We start from the raw sequence: 21,444 nt of genomic DNA, 5'->3' as shown, positions 1-21,444 counted from the left end.
GCCATGTCCCATCTTTTAAAAGAGACTTGCCACAACAGCCACACCTCGATTTCCCAAGAATCTAATTTTGATAGCCATTGAGAAGGTATGCAGATAGAATCCCTTCCCTATGGGATGCTTGGGTGGCTCAGTGGTTGGGCATCTGACTTTGGCTCAGGGTGTGATCCCAGGGTCCTGGGATTGAGTCCCGCATCAGGATCCCCTCAGGGACCCTGCTTCTCCCTCTGCCTATGTCTCTGCCTCTCTCTGTATCTCTCATGAATAAATAAGTAAAATCTTAAAATAAAAAAATAATCCCTACCCTAAAAACCATGACTATGCATTTCCATCCTTTGCTGGTTACCTTCCCTTCTGCAGGATGCCCCCCCACGCACCCACTCCACCCCTGCCACAGCATCCACAAGTAGACTTCTCTCAGGCAGTGGTTTGGGTAGGGCAGGGGGATAACAGCATGGGAGGCTCCAAGCTCTGGGTAGAAATAATGATTTCCATATTGCTTCAAAGGGTTCACAGGGTCTCAATGGAGCTCCTGGACTCCCAGGAGCATCTGGTCTCCCAGGTTCAAAAGGTGAGGAAAGTTTTATTTCTTAATGTGTGTTTCTGGAGCAAGGTGGATTTCTAGCAGGCTCAGGGCTTTTTGGGAAGGAAACTCTGTGTTCAAGGGGAAGTGAATCGATTTACATTTCCCCTTTGGCCAAGCCCCCTTTGAAGGCGGGCATTGCTCCTCAAAGATGTGTGACAAACAGTGGTTTGACCCATTTGCCTTCCAAGATCAGTGGCAGAGGAGAGCCTTAGCTCTAGACAGTCATTTTCCTTGCTGAGTCCATGCTTGCTGTCATCATTGTTCCATTCTGGTGATGTTATAGTGCCCCTCCTGTCATCTTCTCTGCCCATACTGAGCATAGTGATGTCTTCCAAGCGGAGATATGCTTCATGTAGCAGCATTTCTTGCCAGTTGCCTGATAGCATCCCAGCCTTTTTTGGGTGATTGATCATGTCTTACCCAATGCATACTTTTGTCAAGGATCTCTGGCTACACTGAATCTGAAAAAGTTTTGCCACTAAAAGACCTCTTTGCTGCAAAAGGAGGTGTAACTTCTCCTGACCACTTAACCAGTATCTTCATATCCCCAGGAGATCAAGGTCAAACACTTGGAATTTCTGGTAGCCCAGGACTCAAGGGGCAACCTGGGGAGTCTGGTTTTAAAGGTGAGTTGACTGTACTCCTCCAAACTGAGGATCAGGAGAAATTGGGGAGGGAGGTCAACACCAAGTTCTGTAACTTCTCTCCAGTTTAGAGAAATGCCTACCCTGATATGTATCCACTTACAGGTAGCCCCATGGTTTCCCTGAGCAAACCAGCCTGCTCTTCCTTTGAGACTCAGGGGAAAAGTCTAATAAGATCTTTGGGATGATGGTGCCTACCCTCTTGGTTTATAGTTAACTGTTTCTCAAACATCTCCACCCATTGCTTCTACTTACAGGGACAGTCAGAACAAGTTTATTTACCTTAGCAGGCAGCACCTTTCAAATGCAAAGACAGCCGCTATACTCTCCTTTGCTCAGTCTTTTCATTGGACCTAGCTCTCTTGACAGTTCAAGGAGCTTTATCTTCCTGTTCCCTGTCTCCGAAGTGTGGTCCAATCACTCAGCACATTTTCTTGATTTTTGTAGGCGTGCAAGGAACCAATGGACTGGTTGGTGATGTGGGTCTCCCAGGAAGCAAAGGGGAAGATGGGAAAGTTGGTATTTCTGGAGACCTCGGCCTTCCTGGCTCCCCAGGTACCGTGCCACCCGACAACTGGATTCTGAAAAAGTGAAGGTTAGCTTCGAGCCATGATCTATTCTGAATTCCTGCCTTGGTTTCACCTTCAGGACTCCCCGGGATTGCAGGCATGAGAGGAAATCCAGGGCTTCCGGGTTCTCCAGGCCATCCAGGGGCAACTGGGACCCTTGGACCCCCTGGCCTAATAGGAACCAAAGGTATGTGTATTTGAGAGGAGACTGTGAGGAAGGGTTTCTTACCTTAGAAAAAGGACAGCAATTCCTTTATATGAGGAGACCCTATCTGATGGCAAGCCATATCTGGGGGAGTCATCCACTGGGCCATGTGACAGATGATGGGAAGAGGAGAACATGGACTCCATGGAGAGAAGGGTCAGTGAGGAAGGTTGTTGTCCTGGCCTGCGTGGCCTACCCCTAGGAGCTGGCAATTCTAGGTCTTGGCATTGACACTCTGCCTTCTTGAAGATACCTAATTATCTACCACCTGCTCTTTTTTTTAAAGATTTTATTTATTATAAGATTTTATTTGAGACAGAGAGAGAGAGAGAGAGGCAGAGACACAGGCAGAGGGAGAAGCAGGCTCCATGCAGGGAGACCAACGTGGGACTTGATCCCGGGTCTCCAGGATCACGCCCTGGGCCGAAGACAGCGCTAAATTGCTGAGCCACCTGGGCTGCCCCAACTACCACCTGCTCTTAAAGCTGTATTGGTTTCTAATAAGAGTCAGGAAGAGCTAGGGTGGAGGGTAGAGGTTAGGGAATGGTCCAGTCTCCCTTAGGGCATGAAGTCGTGCCTCATGCCTCAAAAAAGACCATGACTTCACAAAGCCCTTGGGGGTGGAATCTTTTGCTGGCCCCCTCATGAATCAGAGTTGCTGGAGCCATTTCTGAAATACTGTCCCTTCAGGTTTCCCTGGACTTCCTGGTTTACATGGACTCAATGGGCTTCCAGGAACCAAGGGAACACATGGAACTCCAGGTAAAGAAGAGGCTTGAGGCCCACGAGGAGAGCATGGGCTTTTCCAGAAGGCTAGTGGGGCCTGGCCATGAGTTCTCAACTGTGGTGGACCTCGTATCCTTTAGCTCATAGAGCTCCTTGCCAGCCCCCCTTGATTTGTGGAGGGAAGGAGGAAAGAGGTTGTCCTTCTATCTGGGACCAGCTCCCCTTCCCTGCCCAGTTATTTCAGGACTCAGCTTCCAGTGCGGGTCACGCAGACCTGCAACACATGAACTAGGCATCAGAGCCTCACCGGCACTGAGTTCTGTCCCCCCCCCCCCAACTTTTCTGCATCTCCTCCTAGGACCTAGTATAAGTGGTGTGCCGGGGCCAGCGGGCCTGCCTGGCCCCAAAGGAGAGAAAGGATCTCCAGGAACTGGTATCGGAGCCCCAGGGAGGCCAGGCTCAAGAGGGCAAAAAGGTGGCCGAGGTAAGTGAGCCCATTAGTCCTCAGATAGGCTGAGAGAGGCCTGGCTGAGGAGCCATGGGTGGGGCTCACAGGGTCAAGTTGTGCATGTCTGCCCATCTCTGGGGACCTCAGAACCCTGTGGAGCTGACTGCTGAGAGGGTAGGCCACACCTAGGGCTTTCCTGGAAGGCATGCCAGGGAGCAGTCCAGTGAGTTCCATATTCCTAGCATCCATATTCCTTCCCACTCTCACTTATTAACCCCAGGGTCTCATACCCTTGGCCGGGGCCTGCCTTTGAAAGTCCTGAAGGACAGGGCTTGTCCGCTTAGCAAGAGATTTGCCAGAAGTTCCTCAAGTCCAGGGTGGATGGCACTCCACTTCCAGGGCCCCAAGAAGACAGCATGGCTGCTAGAAGGAGCCCAAAACTGAGAGGATAAATGTGTTACTAGGACAGGCATACACACAAGCCCTAAATTAGGATCTGTGGGGTTTACTAGAAAGCAGGCGTTGCCCTAATCTCAGCCCCTGGCTCGTGGTATCATCTGACATCTCTCTATGGGCCTCCCCTTCCCCACCTCACAAATGGTGAGAAATGAATTCTAATTCTCTTCTCCCCCTCCTTGGAAATGTCCTGAAGACCCATATACATCACACTCCATGTAAAACAGGATATGAATTTAGTATAGCATCATGGCGAGAAATATGGGCTCTGAAGTCAGACCACTGGATTCAAATCCCCACTCTACCCCTCATTAGCTATAGGACCCTGAAGAAGGTAGTACTTGCTCCTCAATCCCCACCAAACCCTTAATTTTCCTTTCTGGCAAAAAAGGACACCATAAGAGAATCTACCACATTGGTTTGGTGAGGAATCAATCAGGAGTGAGGTAATATGTATAAAAGCATCTAGCGTGGCACCTGGCACACAGTAGTTGCTTAAGAAATGTTGTCCATGATATTGTTCTATGCTCCCCCGGGGGCAATCATCTTTGCAAAATGTTCTGCTCCTCCATTATAACTCTGGAGCTTGGAGTCCCACCACATTTTATTTGTTTGTATGCCTGTTTGTATAATGTCTGTCTTGTTTTCCAGGAATTCATTCCTACATTAATTCACTTTCTGCTAAATGTTATATTGGTGCATCTGCTCTCTCTGTGTTTACTCTTTCCTCTGGTCTGGACCAACCTGTTCTTTTCTAAAAGCCAGCAGCTTCTCCAGAGGGTGGGGTTCCAACAAGGTCCTCTTTCACAGGAGGCAGAAAGGAGAGGCCTTGAATAGAAGCGAACCCCAGTTGTTTTCCAACCTTGACTATGGATGTTTTGTCATTAAATTATCCATTTCCAAAAAAAAAAATTATCCATTTCCTTTTACTATCTGAGCTAATAAAAAAATCACAATTACGAATGTAGTAAACAGCACACTGTGAAGATGGATACATCTCAAGAACATGACGTTGATTTAAACACACACACACACACACACACACACACACACACACCCCGCAGTCGCAGAGAAAGACTTTGGGTATGATTCCGCTGATCAAAGTTTATAAATAAATGAGAACAAGCAATATATTGTTTAGGGACACAGATACACATGGTCAAACTGTGGGGATGCTGAATGCAAAATTCAGGAGTGCTTGCCCCTGAACGGGAGGGAAGGTGGTAGGATCTGTGAAGGGCATGCAAAGAAATTCAAAGGTTAATGCCATCTTCTTTTCCTTAAATTGGGTGGTTGGAACACAGATATTCATTGAATCTGCGTTGTTTTTAACTTGTGATTTATAAATAGTCTGCTCTTCTCAATATCTAATTAAAACCTTGTTTTAGAAGTATAGAGCAAATATCACATCTCCCGCCATAGGAACCTGTGTCTGATATGATGGTAGAAATCAGTGTAAAATGAGGATTTATCCCTAAGCCAACTTCCTAAAGAATTCCCTGTCCCTTTATCCAGAGAACTTTGAATTATACCATTCATTTTTGCATTCACACTAGATATTTAGAGTCTGCATTTGTGGGTCTAGGGTTTTCTTAAGTCTCTGATACTGAAATGAGTTGGAAAAATATTCCATTGTCCATTTTCACGGGCTCGTTTAAAGTGTCTCATTCTTAAAGAAATACGTGAGCTTTTTTTTTTATTACTTGAGATTGGTAGTACCTTTATGTCAGTTTTAATGATAGATTGGTATAATTGTAAAATCGAGAAACAGGTAAAAAGAGAAAGTAGCTCCAAAAACTGCTATGGGAGCTCTTTATAATCTGTGTGCTGCCCATAGTACTATGGTGTCTTATTTATTGGTTTTTGCGTAATTTCAGCATTTATCTATAAATATATCTATATCTATGCTAGGCAGATATATATTTTATGTAAAAAATATATATGTATGTGTATATATAAAGCTATATTTTCAGGAAAAAAATGCAAAATATCTTTCTTTTCAGATGTTTACCTTTGTGACAAAGAAAAGTACTTTAAAGGTTCATCAAGACATAACTGACCATACTGAAAGTAGCACCACGTAGCTTTCCAACTTGGTTTTTTTCCTTTTGTTTTTTGTCCAGACCTATAATGGAGCCTTTCTTGAAATTTATTTTTTTTATTCTTTATATTTCCTTTGCATTCAGTTCACTAATGAGCTGGAAGAAAATCCACAATTAATAGATCCACCATCTTTCTTTATGTGTCTTTACGGATTTACTATTTAACTAAGTATAAGAAATTGCACATTAATATTTTTGGCTCACCTTGTCAGAAAAACAAAAATTCAACATTAATATTTTTGGATTTTATTGTTACAAAAAAAAAAAAAACATCTTGACCACCAGAATAGTTTATCAACCAGTGAGAATCCACATCTCTTCATTTGAACGTATTCTAAAATATGCCAAAATAATAAGTACACTACTTTCATGCTACAAGTATAAGATGGACTTCTACATGTGTACATATGGCTTCAATGTGTTTTCCCATCAAGACTCCCATGTATGTATTCCACGTGCGCCTATTAAATAAATCTTCCGTAATCAGTTGAAAGTTTTTGGTTTGGAACATTATAGTAGAAATCATTACACAAACAGAAAATACGTAAAGCGATACTAAAATCTGAGCAAACACGTATTATACATCTACTCTAATAAGCGGCTTTTCTCTTTGACTAAAAGAGGGGAAGAGACTTGATATAGAGAAATTTGTGGGGCTTTTTGTTGTTTGGTTTTTTTGTTTGTTTGTTTAAATTATTTATTGATTCATGAGAGACAGAGAGAGAGAGAGGCAGAGACATAGGCAGAGAGAGAAGCAGGCTCCCCATGGGGAGCCCTATAGAGGACTTGATCCCAGGACCCAGGATCATGACCTGAGCCAAAAGATGCTCAACCACTGAGCCACCCAGGTGCTCCCAAGAAATTTGTTCTATAGGCAATTAAGCAAGCATTCAGCTGATATGTACTACTGGAAAAAGCATTTTCCAGTTTGCCTAGCAGACCCAGAAACTAGCCCTAGAAGACACTGGGAGCCCCAGTGCCCTTGGGACCTGTTTTTTTTTTTTAAAGATTTTATTTATTGATTCATGAGAGACATGGAGAGAAAGGCAGAGACACAGGCAGAGGGAGAAGCAGGATTCCTGCAGGGAGCCCAATGTGGGACTTGACTCCGGGACCCTGGGATCATGCCCTGAGCCAAAGGCAGATGCTCAACTACTGAGCCAACAAGGTGCCCCCTGGGACCTGCATTCTGACCCAGCAGGCGTCTCTCCTGGCTCTTGGAGCCGGTGCCCCCACCTCAGCCTGTAACCTCCTCTGGACATCCCCAGGCAGAACTGGCTAATAACTTCATGAAAACATGCCACAGGGACAGTAGGTTTAAAAATGCAGGTACTGTAGTCATTATGCCTACCTTTTTTCCCAGTTTGGGGGAAATCAGCCTAAAATATTTCCATTTCCAGTGATGCCAGGAACTAGAAATTTCCAAAGCTCCATCCCAAGCAGGTGGACCTGCGGCGCCTGCTGTGGGGTGCAGGCAAGGGGTGCTCGGGGATGGGGAGTCTCTGGGCCCCAGTGTGGGCCCTGTTCCCCTGCTGACTGCAAAGGGAGACAGAGGGGAGGAGAGCCCTCTGCTGGCGGTTTGTGGGTCTGGCTCCTACCTAACCGCTTCCGTTTCTCTGGGAGAGCCTGACCACACCAAGCCCACGCGGCCTCTTTGATTTATTCTTTGCAGGTTTCCCGGGTCTCCAGGGCCCTGCTGGTCTGCCTGGTGCCCCAGGCCTCTCCTTGCCTTCGATCATAGTAGGACAGCCTGGCGACCCTGGGCGACCAGGGCTAGATGGAGAGCAAGGTAAAGACAGGAAGCCCCAAAGCCCCAAAGAGGTTTGGCCTTCACCTTTTGTCCGCATTTTGGGGGAGGTCCGAATTCAGTCCGGCCCCATTCCTATTGCTGGACATGCATCGGCCTGCTCGGCCTCACATTCTTCCCCCAACAGGAACACAGGGGACTGGATCAGTCTGTGTTAGCTCAAAGAGTTCAGGAAAGTCCAGGCACTGGGACCCCACTCACAGCCAGGGAATATTCTCGGCCCTGGGAACAGGCTTTGGCTTCCTAGCAGCCCTCTGAAGTCTTCAGCGAAGGCCACTTCCTGCTCACCTGCACTCATTCCTCTTCTGATCTTATCCCTAGGCCGCCCGGGCCCCCCGGGGCCCCCGGGGCCCCCTGGGCCATCCTCCAATCAAGGTGACCCTGGAGACCCTGGCTTCCCTGGAGTTCCTGGCCCTCAAGGGCCCAAAGGAGTCCAAGGAATTCCAGGTTTCTCCGGCCTCCCTGGAGAGCTAGGGCTAAAAGGTATGGCTGTGTGGCTGGCTGTTGGCCCCTTTCCCACTCCACAGTTAGAGATGGCCCCTTCCTGTAGCCCTATGAAGAGGGGCCAGCCGATCGTGCTCTTCTCACCCTCAAATCTGCCCAGCCTCAACCCCTCAGTTCCCCCACCAGCACCACTGTGCCAAGCCCTGACTTGCTTTCCTTTGGACTTTGCCAGGCATGAGAGGTGAGCCTGGCTTCATGGGGATTCCAGGCAAGGTTGGGCCACCTGGAGACCCAGGACTTCCCGGGATGAAGGGGAAGGCAGGGCCCCAAGGTGAGTTGAGAGCACATGCCCGGCTGATTCTGAGCTCGAGGGACAGGTCTGGGGGTAAGGTGCTGACAGGAGCCACTGCTCACCACACCAAGAAAGCCTGGATGCCTGAGGCGTCTATGAAGCTCCTCCAGGAAGGTGAATTCCCCACCTTGGGGACCTCTCAGCCTCCAGCAGGTCCAGGAACTAAAGGTCACCGCCACCACCGGTCCAGCCGCTGAGCTCCCCTCTGTGCTCTTCCTGAATCAGCAGGCACACTTGGTTTGTGCTCATCACCACTCACCCACGTGCTCCATCCAGAAATGAAGGACACTTTCCATCCTTTCCCGTCATCCCCTCATGCACACGCAACCTATCAGCAAGCCCTGTGGGCTGCTTCTCAATGCACCTCACATCTGCTTACCTCTCAGCATCTCCCTTGCTGCCACCAGGGTCCCAGGCACAGAAGGTTCTTAAGGAAATCACTGCAGTGACCTGCTAACTGGCCTCCTGGCTCCTCCCCATGGGGCATCTCCCCCAACAATCATTTCTCTCTACCAGGTGGTCAGAGAGATCTAAGACATAAATCACCCACTGGCTTCCCATAGCAGAAGAATAAACTCTGGCTCCCAGAGTCCCATATGACACCTCCCCTTCATCCTCATCATCAGTCCTTCCTCTTTTCTGTTCCCTCCTCTTTGCCACACCAGCCTGGTTAGCGAAACTGGTTGACCGCAGGGCCTTTGCACAGGCTAGTTCTGCTTCCTAGAATCCTCTAGCCCCACCCCACCCCCAGCTCCCTCTAATCCTTTAATAGTCTCAGCTTTAAATGTCACTACTTATAGGAGGCCACTTAGCACTCTTTCTCAAGCAGGTTCTCTACCCCAGAGCCCCCTCACTATCCCTGTCACTGCATTGTTCATTTCCATTGTAGCACTTCTCACAACTCACAGGACCAATGGTATTTGTCAGGTTATCCATGTTTCATCTTTATCACCAGACCGTAATCTCCATGATGGTCTGGCTTCTTCATTGCTCCAACCCTCAGTCTGCCAGGGCTGTGGCACATAGTAGACACTTCAGAAATGTTTTTTCAATAAATTGGTAAGCACATGGGCTTATTTGGCTTCTATTAGCAAATCGACAGGCCAGGCTCAGGATCCTAGGCCATGATGCCCACTGTACTTCCAAGATCGGATGCATCCCCTTGGCCTCCTTGGCACTGTACTCTGACCAGTGAGGGAGTGAACCAGCCATCCCCAGCCCCAAAACAAAGGCTCAGCCCCACCGCATTTGCTCACAAACATGTCTTGACTTGCCTACCATGCGCCAGGCCCTACGCCAGGCCTGGAGGAAACACAGCCTGTCATCTTCTGCCTTCAAGAAGCTACCAATTCCCTGGGGAGGCAGGTGGGTAAAGAGGATATCGGGTAAAGCATGCAGAGAGAGTCATCCTGGAGCTTTGCGGTGGAGACTGTGGGGACAAACAGCAAAGGTAGAAAGCTGATGATTGCTCGGTAGAAAGGAAGTCTTCTGAGGACCCATGCCATCTGTCTCCTCTGCCTCCATGTGATATTTCCATCTCTCCTACTTGCCCCCAGGCTTTTCCGGACCCCAAGGTGCTCCTGGACAGACAACAATTGCAGAAGCTGTCCAGGTTCCTCCTGGACCCATGGGTCTACCGGGCATCGATGGCATCCCTGGCCTCACGGGAGATCCTGGGGTTCAAGGTCCTGTAGGCCTCCAAGGTAAGGAGAGCACCACCCACAGGAGACTTCTGGGGTGGGGGTGGTGAGCTAAGCTGACCTTGGATGGGAGGCTGAAGCCCCCCCGGCTGGGATCTCCAGGTCTCAAGGAACACCTCCAGCAAGCACTTCCTCCCTTCCTTCGCAAAGCTGCCAAGCTCCTCGCCAGGAAGGAGGGTCAGCAAGGGCCATCGTACTTGGCTTTAGAGAATGTGTGGGCAGACCAGAGCAACTACTCCCGCCCCCTGGCCCCTCTGTGCTGGGCCGCTGAAGGCAGGAGGGAGTGCAGTGGGGATGAAAAAGCCGGGGCTGGGGGAGCAGGGAACTCCAGCTTCTAATCTCAGCTGATGCACCTGCTCTGATAAGTTATCAGCTTCTCCCCAAGGGCCTGAGTGTTCTCATTTCGGACGTGGGGCTCTGACAGTTTCTGTGCATTGCTGTGAGGATGAGAGGAAGGGAGGGAGAAATAGGTGTGAGGGGGCTCAGAGTGGCTAAGTTCAGAGTGATGGTCCCACTACTGAGAAGCCCGGATGCCAATTAAGGGCTAACCTTAAAAAAAAAAAAAAAAAAAAAAGACTAACCTAGCAGCCTCAGGCCCAGTGTTCTAAAATGATGGCTAGTGCACCCTCTCTTGGTAAGTCCTGGTCATGACATGCGAGTCCTCTAGGGAATGGTTCTCTTGGCGGACCTCCCACGTTGAGTGGGTGCTCCCGGCCTTCTCTGCTTGCAGGCTCCAAAGGTTTACCTGGCGTCCCTGGCAAAGATGGTCTCAATGGAATCCCCGGTCCGCCTGGGGCTCTTGGCGACCCTGGTCTCCCTGGACTGCAAGGCCCTCCAGGATTTGAAGGTCTGGTGATGTCGGCACCAGGGGAGCAGAGTGTCTCTGTGAGGGTCTGGGGCTTTGGAGTGAGCCAAAATCTCAAATCTGAGGAACAGGAAGCAAAGTTTGACACCACTAGGAACCAGGGAAACCCGACAGCACTCCATTCGCTCCCACCCGCCTCTGAGCCTCTGAAGGATGAGAGCCCCGTATTCTGGAAGGCAAAGGACTCCTTCCAGGCCCCTTTCTGGGTTCTCTTCCAGCTCTCGAGAGTTATGACTGTCCTTTCGCATGGCCCCCTTCCCTGCACCTCCCGTTTCCTACTCTGGGATTCTGACGTGGATGGGAAGGGTGTGGTTCAAGGCCTAAGAAAATCTGAGATGAGGAATGGCTGCTACTTAACTCCCTTTTTAAAAACTGTTTTTTTTTTTTTGTTTGTTTATTCATGAGAGACACAGAGAGAGGCAGAGACATAGGCAGAGGGAGAAGCATGCTCCCCATAGGGAGCCCAATGCGGGACTCGATCCCAGGACCCTGGGATCACAACCTGAGCTGAAGGTAGACGCTCAACCACTGAGCCACCCAAGTGCCCCTTAAGTCCCATTTCATATCAGAGATGGCAAATCAGTTGCCCTGAGTGGGGGACAGGTCTGAGGCTCAATAGAAAAGTGCTGTGATTAACAAGCCATGTCTGCTGTGGGCAGGAGAGAGGGTATGATTTTGCCCTGCTACTTCCAATTCTGCTTTTGCTGCCTCTGACCCAGCAGGTACTCACTCACGTCCTGTGAGAGCCTGCAAGGTCCAAGAAGTTGCCCCCTCTGCCCCCCCTCACCCCCTCTTAGAGGACTCGAGGCCCGGTGGCTGTGGGAGGGGAGCTGGATAGCATGCTTTTTCAAATAGAGACTCCGCTGCTGGATACATCTGAGTTGGCATTCCAGCGAATCCAGGTAATAAGGTTGCCGTGCAGATCCAGTGAGCTGACGTGTGTGTATACGATGTGCCCTGCTCAGTGCTCGGCGCCAAGTCAGTAGGCTGCTGTTATGAGCAGCTCACGCCTTTTCTGCTCTCTCCCTCTCAGGAGCTCCAGGGAAGAAGGGTCCCTTCGGGAGGGCTGGAGTGCCTGGGCAGAGTGTGAGAGTGGGCTACACCTTGGTGAAGCACAGCCAGTCAGAACAGCTGCCCCTGTGCCCTGCCGGGATGAGCCAGCTGTGGGTGGGTTACAGCTTGCTGTTCGTGGAGGGCCAGGAGAAAGCCCACAACCAGGACCTGGGTGAGTACTGACTCTGACACCAGCCCTGGCCCTCCACCCTCACGAAGATCAGGAGCTCCTCTCCTTGGTCCTCCCAGCCCTGGGTGGGCCCACTGGTGGGTAGTGGGTTGTGAGCACTAGCTATTGCATCAGGCCGATCTGAGTCTAAACCCTGGCTTGACCATGGACTGGCTGGGTACTCTGGACAAGTTTTTCCACCTCTCTGAGCTTCCACTTCCACCTTAAATGGAAACACAGCTAATTCCGGTACCTATCTCACAGGGCGGTGGAAGAATGACATGAATCACTCAACATAAAATGCTTTGGACACCGTTTGGCATGTTAAGCATCCATTACACTTTAGCGATTAGCAGCAGTAATAACACTAATATGACTTGTGGGGCAACAGCAATTACCCAAGAATTAATTGTATTGTCTACAGGTGTGCTGACTCTGAACCACAGACTATTAAATGCTGGTTTTACATAGTAGATTAATTAGGGAGTCATTCTGCGGCTTATAAAAAGATTCCACTCATTATCAAACTTCCCTGGCGTGTTGAAAATAGGATTTGACCAACAGACACCAGTGTTTGTACAGTGTGCCAGGATTGAAGGGAGAGCCGTCCCAGTTCGGGCACAAGCGGTGGGATGTCAGTCAACCTGACTAGTCCAGTCCCAGTGGCGCTGGGGACCATCTCAGCCCCACCAGTCCGCTGGACCTTACTGGCTCTTGCCCACTTGCTTTCCTTCCAGGTTTTGCTGGCTCCTGCCTGCCCCGCTTTAGCACCATGCCCTTCATCTACTGCAACATCAACGAAGTGTGCCACTACGCCAGACGCAATGATAAATCCTACTGGCTCTCCACCACCGCCCCCATTCCCATGATGCCCGTCGGCCAGGCCCAGATCCCCCAGTACATCAGCCGTTGTTCGGTGTGCGAGGCACCCTCACAGGCCATTGCCGTGCACAGCCAGGACATCACCATCCCGCAGTGCCCCCTGGGCTGGCACAGCCTCTGGATTGGGTACTCCTTCCTCATGGTGAGACCCTGCCCTGTCCCCTTCCCCAGCATAGAGGCGCCCTGGGAGGGTCCCTTGGGCTGGTTCATGGGCCCCAGTGACATGAGGTAGGTAGCACAGAATGCGGAAAGAAGGAAAATGCTTGTCTTGACCTTGGCTAAAGAGCAGAGGGCAGTTCTGTTTGAATGATGGGTGATCTTGAGGGTGAGTACAAAGGAGCAGTTTGTACCCAGTGGTCCAGGGGTGAGAATATCTATGAATCACTGGCAAAGGCCCTAACATTTAATGCCTGCTTCAGTTATGCTGCAAGTGAGGGAAAGAGGAGACACCTGATCCCCGGTGGACAGGCTGTCCCCACTCAAGGCCGGGACACACTCTCATTGCGCAGGCTGGGCATGGGGACTCTTCCTCTTCTTCCTGCTGGCCCAGCACCCTGCCCCCACCTGGCCACCATCATGTCCTCCTGAAAGGCTCAGATGAGGGCCTGCTGTGTTTCTGCATCCTTTCTGGGATCTTTCTGCTTCTCCATTTTGGTGGGAAGGCTGTATGTCTTGCGAAGAAAGAGCTGAGAACATCTGTAAGCCCAAGGAGGAATCAGGTCCCTCATACGACATCCCGTGAATATCAGGAGACATTGAATGAGGAAAAGGTTAAGTTTAGGGCCAGAGTAGCTCCCAGGGAAAACCAGTGTGGCATCCATTGAAGGACCCCGCCTCGCCAGCACTTCCTTGCTAAGTCATCAGAGGTGAGTTGATGAGAAAGTGTCTGAAGAATTACCAAAGCCTGAGGCTTCCTCACATTGGTTTACCACCTGCAATGAGGTACTTCCTTATTTTGCTCCGTCTACATGAATTGGGCAGTTTATCCAACGTAAAACAGGATCGCTGTACCTATCCTTCTATCCCATACACCACCCAGACCAGGAAATAAGTCGAAAGGCTCCTGAGCTTCCACAAGGAGTGGTACAAAAGCTCTACAAAATCGCATGTGTTTTGCTCACAAGAGCACTCTTAAGTCCTTATTCAGGCTTTCTTTACTCTTACTTTACACATAATGCTAACATTCTAGAATATCTATTTCTTTTTTTTTTTTTTTTTTGGAATATCTATTTCTTACTGAAAACCTGTAGCTTTGGTAATTTGGACTGCCTAGTACGGCGTCTTGAAGCTATAAGGCATGCCTACTAAAAAGGAGAAAAGAGGGATAAAATGATTAAAAGGTGGCCTAAGAACCTACGAGCTGTGTCCGTTGGTATGGGGCTCCTCCACACCTGCCCAACACAAAAAGCAACATTCACAACAACAAGCCTGAGTCATGTGCAAAGCGCAAAATACACAGCATCTGCCATTAGTAAGGCAGGGCAAGCGTGTCTCGTTTGTTCCAGAAAGTTCTCCAGGTGAGGATCAAAACAAGGGAAGCTTTGATACTTCATGTATCAGGGTACAGGAAAGGTCACTTATATGGAGATGAACCCTCTCAAACTTTTGTTAGGCAAGCCATCCCTGAGCGTCCAGCTCGGGCAGGTGCCCCATTGGCCATTTGCTGACCTGGGTGTGTATGAAGCCTCTTCCTCGCTGGCTGTGGTCCAGAGAATAACCCAGCTGACGTGAAGGGAGAAGGGATAGAGAGCAGAGAGACAGGGACTGCTGGCTTGTGGGTACAGTGACTGGCGACTATGGGTTAATGAATGACGTTGACATTGTATGCTGAAGGGCCCCAGAAGTGAGGGTCAGGAGGTTGGGCCAAATATGAGGCCCACTTGGGCCAAATATGAGGCCCACTTGTACACAGCAAGCAACAAACACTACATGTTGCCCTAAAGGGTGTGGAACAAATCAACAACATAAGAAGTTCTAACGAAGGTCACTTCAGAGTAAGCACTATTCCTAGATATGCTGGGAGAAGGGCCCACAGTTTAGCCACTTGGAGGCGTACTGCGCGCTTTCTCTTCTTGGAGTACACAAAGGCTCTGAGAAGATCTGCATTCTAAAACCTACTGAATCTTCCTTAATCCAGCCTTTCTCAGACCCACCTGCCTGTGGGGATTTTCTGGGAGGCACTGAACATACCTCAGAATACAGTGGGATGCCAGCAATTAGGGGGGCACTGGCGAAGATGTACCCACTTGCCCAAACGCAGTGGGGTAGGAGGGCACCAGGGGGCTTGGAGGGGATGCTCTTGGCCCCAAAGGGCAACGAGGGAGGTGGAGCAGTCCCTAGTGCTATGATACAGTTCTGGGTATTCTGCGTAGATGCTGGAGCTGAGCTGATCCCCCGGTGGCTGTGGCAGGTGCGGCTCACACGCTGACTCTGTCGTTTCAGCACACTGCCGCTGGTGCCGAGGGCGGCGGCCAGTCCCTGGTCTCACCGGGCTCCTGCCTGGAGGATTTCCGTGCTACTCCTTTCATTGAGTGCAGTGGGGCCCGGGGCACCTGCCACTACTTCGCCAACAAGTACAGTTTCTGGCTGACAACCGTGGAAGAGAGGCAGCAGTTCCGGGAGGAACCAGTCTCTGAAACGCTCAAGGCTGGGCAGCTCCACACCCGAGTCAGCCGCTGCCAGGTGTGTATGAGAAGCCTATAGGAGGGGGCACCTGCCACCCTGTCCCCTGCTCTGCCCTCCATCACACAATAGGTCACCTCACAAACCCAAACAAGCTGAAGAAAGAAGGCCTAAAGGCCCTTTTGCTCATCCGTCAAGTTGTACATTGGAGTCTTCCGGGGGCTGGAATACTGGCCACCGACCACCCTGACCCTCAGGCCCGGCCGGTAAGCTCCCCCTACTGAGTTCTGGTGTCCCACTTCAGTCAACCTGGTGCTACCATTTGATTCGGATGTTTGCGTGGTTATTCATGGCTACCTCAGAAAGACCTGCGGGGCTACTGCTTTCTTAGACTGCTAGCTCTCCCATCGCCTTGATCAGAAAGCCCTTCGTGACAGCTGACAAGTCATTTCTTATGTCCAGAGATCACCACACATTTATTTGGCTTAAACCAGAACCTGGTGTTTCCACATTCAGAAGGAAAATTCTCTAAGCATTCGTGGATGGCTCCAGCCTGCATGAGACAAGCTCTCTCTCTTTAAGGGGATCCACCGTGTCTAGGCAGGTGGCAGAAGACCTGGAACAGGGTGCCAGTAGCCCAGGGGGAATTATGATTCCTTTGAGAGTGAGCAATGCTGGGCCCCAGAATGCTTAAGGAGGGGCTTGTTAACTTCATATAGCCCCAGACAAATCACTTCCTCCACGCTGGCTCCCTCCCCAGCCAGAGACCTAGGACTTGGCCTCGTCCAGAGTAGAGCAGAGGATGCACCAGATGCAGCCAGGCCAGTCCATAAAGGGAAATGAGAACCACAACCTTTTCTCCCAGGCTGGGAGCAGTAGAGAGGTGGATGGATAAGGAGGTGTGATTTTTGCTTTTGACTCGAGGAACAAAAAAGGCAAAGCCCTTGTCTCAGTTGCTCAGAAGTCCCTGCTTTATTCCAAATGCCATCCAGATGTGTGCAGTGTGTCAAATTGAAGCTGCAGTGTGTTGGGTCCTTTGTGTTCTGAGGCTGTTGTTAGAGACTTCCCATTAAAATGTCCATCCAACTGCCCTTTCACAGGTAGCCTGTTAAACTATTTTAAGACGTTTGTAAACCTCATAAAAATCTAGCATACTCCTCTCTTTAGCAGTTGGCAGACCTAAAGCAAGTGTGAGTTGACTATAAAGGGTATTGTATTCTGTTCAGGGGGATGTGTTTTAACCATTTCCTCCGATTATCAATTTTCCAGAATACTTAGCTATGTTAACATGAAACGATTCCTTCCAGGTGATTCTGTTTCCTTAAATATTATGTAAACCGTACCAACACAAAGTATAATTAGTATAATCTGAATTATTGTTGCCTTCACCTCCTGAGTAATAAGCATGATGTCAGGTTTGTACATTGCAAATAAAAGGAATCAAACATCAACATTTGACTCTTTTTACATTCTCTGATGAATACCTCTCTAAAGCCCATTTTGCTCCAATTTGTGAGTGCCCCTCAGAGCCAGTTACTGCAAGCTGAGCTTTATAACAAACATTGAGGTAGGAAAAATACAATTAACGTCAAAGGGCAGAAGGCAACAAATCCACAACCAGTTTCAAAATAGGCTGACATCTGTTTTTAGCTCTGTCCATGCTAGAGTTCAAGAAACAGGTTTCCATACTTCTGGGGCTTCAGGATCCTTTATAGATAAAAGTAGGGAAATGTTGGGGGCACTGGGGACATGAAGTCAGTTAAGCATCCAGCTCTTGGTTTCAGCTCACATCGTGATCTCAGGGTCATGAGGCTGAGCCCCCGTGGGGCTTGCATCCAGCGCGGAGACTGCTTGAGACTCTCTCTCCCTCTCCCTCTACCCCTCCACCCCCCCCACATGTGCGTGCTCTTTCTCTCTCAAAAATAATCTTTTTTAAAAAGTAGAGAAATGTTGAGGTTGTTAAAATCAAACCCAAGACATATATGCATAATTTGTATATGCATAAAATATATCTTCTGGATGGATAAACAAGAAAGCAATGACACCGGGAGCATTCAGGGAATAGAACTGAACTGTGGGGGGAGAGACATTGTCACTTCATACCATTTTGCACCTTTTGATTTTTGAACCACTGGAATAGATTAGCAACTGGAAAAAAAAAGAATAAAATGGAACTTAAGGAAACAAGTGTTCTAATATTCCTGTATATACAAGCAAAACAAAACACAAACTTTGGTTGGGTGCTAGCTTTCAAGCTAGTGGTTGCTGGCCTCCTTGGGAGTTGATGAGGATGGGGGTGAAATGCACACAAATTAAGAGGAAAGGAGAGGAATATGGGAAGATACAGCTTGGGCTTGAGGTGCATCCTCACAAAAGAGGGTTTAGCAAAGCCAATTTGATGAAAATGTGCTCTAAGATTTGTTATGTTGCTCATCCTGAAATGGTTCAGAATTGCATTTGCTGCACGGATTAAAAGTTCCCACATGAATAATTTTTTCTAATTATGGCTGTCAACCAAAATGGAGTCTAAGTCAAACACAATTTTTTTTATTTCCCCCAATCAACTATTTGTTTTTTTAAAGATTTTATTTATTTATTTTACAGAGAGAGAGAGAGAGCACAAGGGTGGGGGGAGTGGCAGGCAAAGGGAGAAGGAGAAGCAGACTTACCATGGAGCAGGGAGTTTGATGCAGGACTTGATCCCAGGAACCTGGGATCATGACCTGAGCCAAAGGTAGATGATTAACCAACTGAGCCACCTAGGGGCTCCCAAATCAACAATTTAAGTCAGAGAGTGGCAAACGACAGCCTTCAAGCCAAATCCAGCTCTCCAACTGATTTTACAAATAAAGTTTTATTGGCTTACAGCCAGGCCCATTTGTGTACATGCGGGCTACGGATGTTTTTGCACTTTGAGAGCAGAGCTGAGTAGCTATGACAGAGCTGAGTAGCTGCAACACTGAAAATGTTTACTATTTGGCCCTTCACAAGAAAAGTTTGCCCACTGCTGATTTAAAGTGATCATGACTTGGGCTGCTTGGGTGGCTCAGTTGGTTAAGCATCTGCCTTTGGCTTGGGCCCGGTATCAGGCTCCTCAAGGGGGTAACCTGCTTCTCCCTCTCCTTCTGCCCCTCCCCCCTCGCTCATGCTCTCTCCGTGTCTCTCTCAAATAAATAGATACAATCTACTTTTTAGAAAAAGAATTTTAAAAAATAAATAAAAATAAAGTGATCATGACTTAAAGACAGGGTGACATCCAACAAAAATATCAGTAAAGGACGGTGACAGTGACCCATCAGATAGTAAGGTTCCCTCAGGTAAGGAAGAGATCAACCAAGGCACATCTGAGGTCATCTCTTTGACAAACTGCCATTTAAAATAACACCGTGAACACCATGAAATAACAAGACTTCTTTGTCCCTGATGCAATCACTTTATTATTAGAGCAAGAGAACAGATTGCTTCTTAGTATTCAGCCCAAAAGAGGTCACGCCTGAAAGGTGAAGAAGCATGGGGTAACCATCTCTCCTCTGCTGGTGCTTGAAGCAAGGTGTGAGTTGCTGTCTCTCTCCCAGCTACCACCTCCTCATTTCAGTAGCTGAAGTCTCGCCATGGCCAGGGAAGACAAGCTGGGAAGCAAGAGATGACTCCTAACCTTTCTGCTCCTACACTCCATGATTGTTCTAGTTCGTTCTGGGGAAGGGTTGTTATTGTTTGTTTTCTGAAAAATGGTGATTGGCTCACTCATGATTGCTATCAAGTTTGTATGCTCTTGGCATATCAGGCACTTGCTGACTATAGAGAAGTTTTGTGTACTGGGTTCGTGTTCCTCTGGTGCCAGATGGAAGACAGACCTCCACATCAAGGTTCTACTCTTTTAGACGCTCAGGATCTCAAAATCTTCCTCTAGGTCGAAGTCCTCTAGTTGTTCGGTGGAGTCAATGAATTCTATGGGAATATGGAAATGAGAAAGAGGAAAGCTTGACACTCAGGTTGAAGTCGTCAGTACAGTTACTCAGCTAGTTAAGGCTATGCATTTTTTTAAGTTGTTCTGCTGCAGACAAGCTTGTCGGGAGGAGACTTGCAGGTGAGACCGCTGACAAGTACTAAAGATTCTTTATGAAGAAGCAAAATAGGGGCACTTTGGTGGCTCACTGGTGTCTGAATGTCTGTCTTTGGCTTGGATTGTGATCCTGGGGTCCTGGGATCGAGTCCCACATTGGGCTACACGCAGAGAGCCTGCTTCTCCCTCTGCCTCTGTGTCTCTCATGAATAAATAAATAAAATTTTTAAAAAGAAGCAAAATAATTGAGCTCATTAAACACTCTTACTCACAGGGACCAGGATGGGGCTCTGGGATCTTGGAGGTATCTTTCCAATCACCCATGGCCTCTGATTTGTTTTTTGAACCAGACCATGGGAAACAAGTTCTAGTCATTCTGATTTTGTGTGGCACTTTTGTATCGAGCTCATTTTCTTCTATCCATCTGTGAAATTGGTAAAGATCAATTCATCAGAAGATTAAAATCATCAGGGACCCCATTTCTTGATCAGCCCTGCTGAATAGCAATTGTACATTCCATGGAAAGCATGAGCTACTGCTGTTTCAGTCTTGTAAAACAACTGTTACCCAAGGGTCTGCTGGCCCAGGAACCCCTGAACAATGGCTTACCTGCCCCAGTGGTTGTCACTTCTGGCTTGGCTGGTGGAACAAAGGGAGGCCAGTGCGATGGATGTTTCTGAACCAGTTCAAACATCCTTAAATTTTCCTTTAGAATTTCCTAAGGACACACAGAAACAGCTGTAAACATTTCAGAGCTACTCCACATTGCTGTTCTGTTGTCTGTCCATCCATGGGCCCAAGCCCTAAGAGAGTGGCCTGGCTGTTGAAAGGTGAAAACAGGGGCAGCCCGGGTGGCTCAGTGGTTTAGTGTGGCCTTCAGCCCAGGGCCTGATCCTGGAGCTGGAGACCCGGGATCAAGTCCCATGTTGGGCTCCCTGAATGGAGCCTGCTTCTCCCTCTGCCTGTGTCTCTGCCTCTCTCTCTCTTTCTCTCTCTCTCTCTCTCTCTGTCTCTCATGAATAAATAAATAACATCTTTAAAAAAAAAAAAGGTGAAAACAAAGCCCTAGCCAACATGCCCACCCACTACTCGACCTATCCGAAGACCCAGCCCTCTTCAGTTCTAGATCTGGTCAACCGGGAAGGAGGGACGCTGGAAAGAGTATCTGATGGAAGTCCACACTCACTAACTCATTGCCTATGATCCGTCATGCGGTTCAGGTCACATGCCAGTTTCCCGGGCCTATCTCAATTCAGGGCCGACATGTTTCTGAATCATTGGCTCATGCCAATGTGTGTTAATTACGTTAAATCGGCCCCAAGAGAATACTAGTATGAGTTGGCATGGTTCTGGCTTTCGTCCAACACTTTGTAGTAGTATATGTCCTAATTTAGATGGCATATAGTCTTACCAGTGAATTACCATTCAGACTTTAAATGTGATGTGAATACAGTTTTGCTGCATCCTGAATTGTTAAGTATTGCCTTTAGAAAATAATTCTTCACTATGTCTCAGCCACTTATTAACTGGGGTTTCACATTCAGCGAGGGATATTAATGTCAATTATTTGTTCACTTGTGAAGAAAAATCTGCCCTCCTTACATTTGCAAGAGGATCTGGGATCCCATAACCCCAACTTCTTTTTATTTTCTCCAGGTAGGAGAACAGCATGTCTCATGCCACCCCATCCAGGGTGCTTTTCAACTACTCCCTGTGATCGCCATTCTTTCGATAAACATTTTTATCAATGTCTC

General features: G+C 48.4%; 2 protein-coding genes across 5 annotated transcripts in view; one reads left to right on the top strand and one right to left on the bottom strand.

Annotated features, from left to right (window-relative positions):
• Positions 1–17,078, top strand: part of COL4A6 (collagen type IV alpha 6 chain) — a 287,447-nt gene extending 270,369 nt beyond the window's left edge. For 3 of the 4 annotated variants that reach the window (XM_038588047.1, XM_038588049.1, XM_038588046.1), the window contains 14 exons: positions 505–568; positions 1,135–1,209; positions 1,675–1,782; positions 1,876–1,983; positions 2,692–2,763; positions 3,086–3,211; positions 7,406–7,522; positions 7,862–8,023; positions 8,217–8,315; positions 9,893–10,039; positions 10,767–10,883; positions 11,935–12,126; positions 12,861–13,147; positions 15,448–17,078. In XM_038588047.1, the coding sequence (XP_038443975.1) occupies positions 505–568; positions 1,135–1,209; positions 1,675–1,782; positions 1,876–1,983; positions 2,692–2,763; positions 3,086–3,211; positions 7,406–7,522; positions 7,862–8,023; positions 8,217–8,315; positions 9,893–10,039; positions 10,767–10,883; positions 11,935–12,126; positions 12,861–13,147; positions 15,448–15,708 (1,935 nt within the window). In that variant the 3' untranslated portion in view covers positions 15,709–17,078. The remainder of the gene's footprint in view (positions 1–504; positions 569–1,134; positions 1,210–1,674; positions 1,783–1,875; positions 1,984–2,691; positions 2,764–3,085; positions 3,212–7,405; positions 7,523–7,861; positions 8,024–8,216; positions 8,316–9,892; positions 10,040–10,766; positions 10,884–11,934; positions 12,127–12,860; positions 13,148–15,447) is intronic. The other variant, XM_038588048.1, reaches the window with a different exon arrangement.
• Positions 17,079–19,040: 1,962 nt separating this feature from the next.
• The window catches only part of ATG4A (autophagy related 4A cysteine peptidase), a 55,329-nt gene continuing 52,925 nt past the window's right edge, over positions 19,041–21,444 (bottom strand). The window contains exons 12-13 of the mRNA XM_038588043.1: positions 20,300–20,408; positions 19,041–19,575 (exon numbers count right to left, since the gene is read on the bottom strand). Coding sequence (XP_038443971.1) covers positions 19,505–19,575; positions 20,300–20,408 — 180 coding nt within the window. The 3' untranslated portion in view covers positions 19,041–19,504. The remainder of the gene's footprint in view (positions 19,576–20,299; positions 20,409–21,444) is intronic.

The sequence above is a fragment of the Canis lupus genome, chromosome X, assembly GCF_011100685.1.
Source record: "Canis lupus familiaris isolate Mischka breed German Shepherd chromosome X, alternate assembly UU_Cfam_GSD_1.0, whole genome shotgun sequence".
Lineage (NCBI taxonomy): Eukaryota > Metazoa > Chordata > Mammalia > Carnivora > Canidae > Canis > Canis lupus.
Note: the sequence above shows the minus strand (reverse complement) of the source record. Positions and strands in the feature narration are given on the sequence as shown.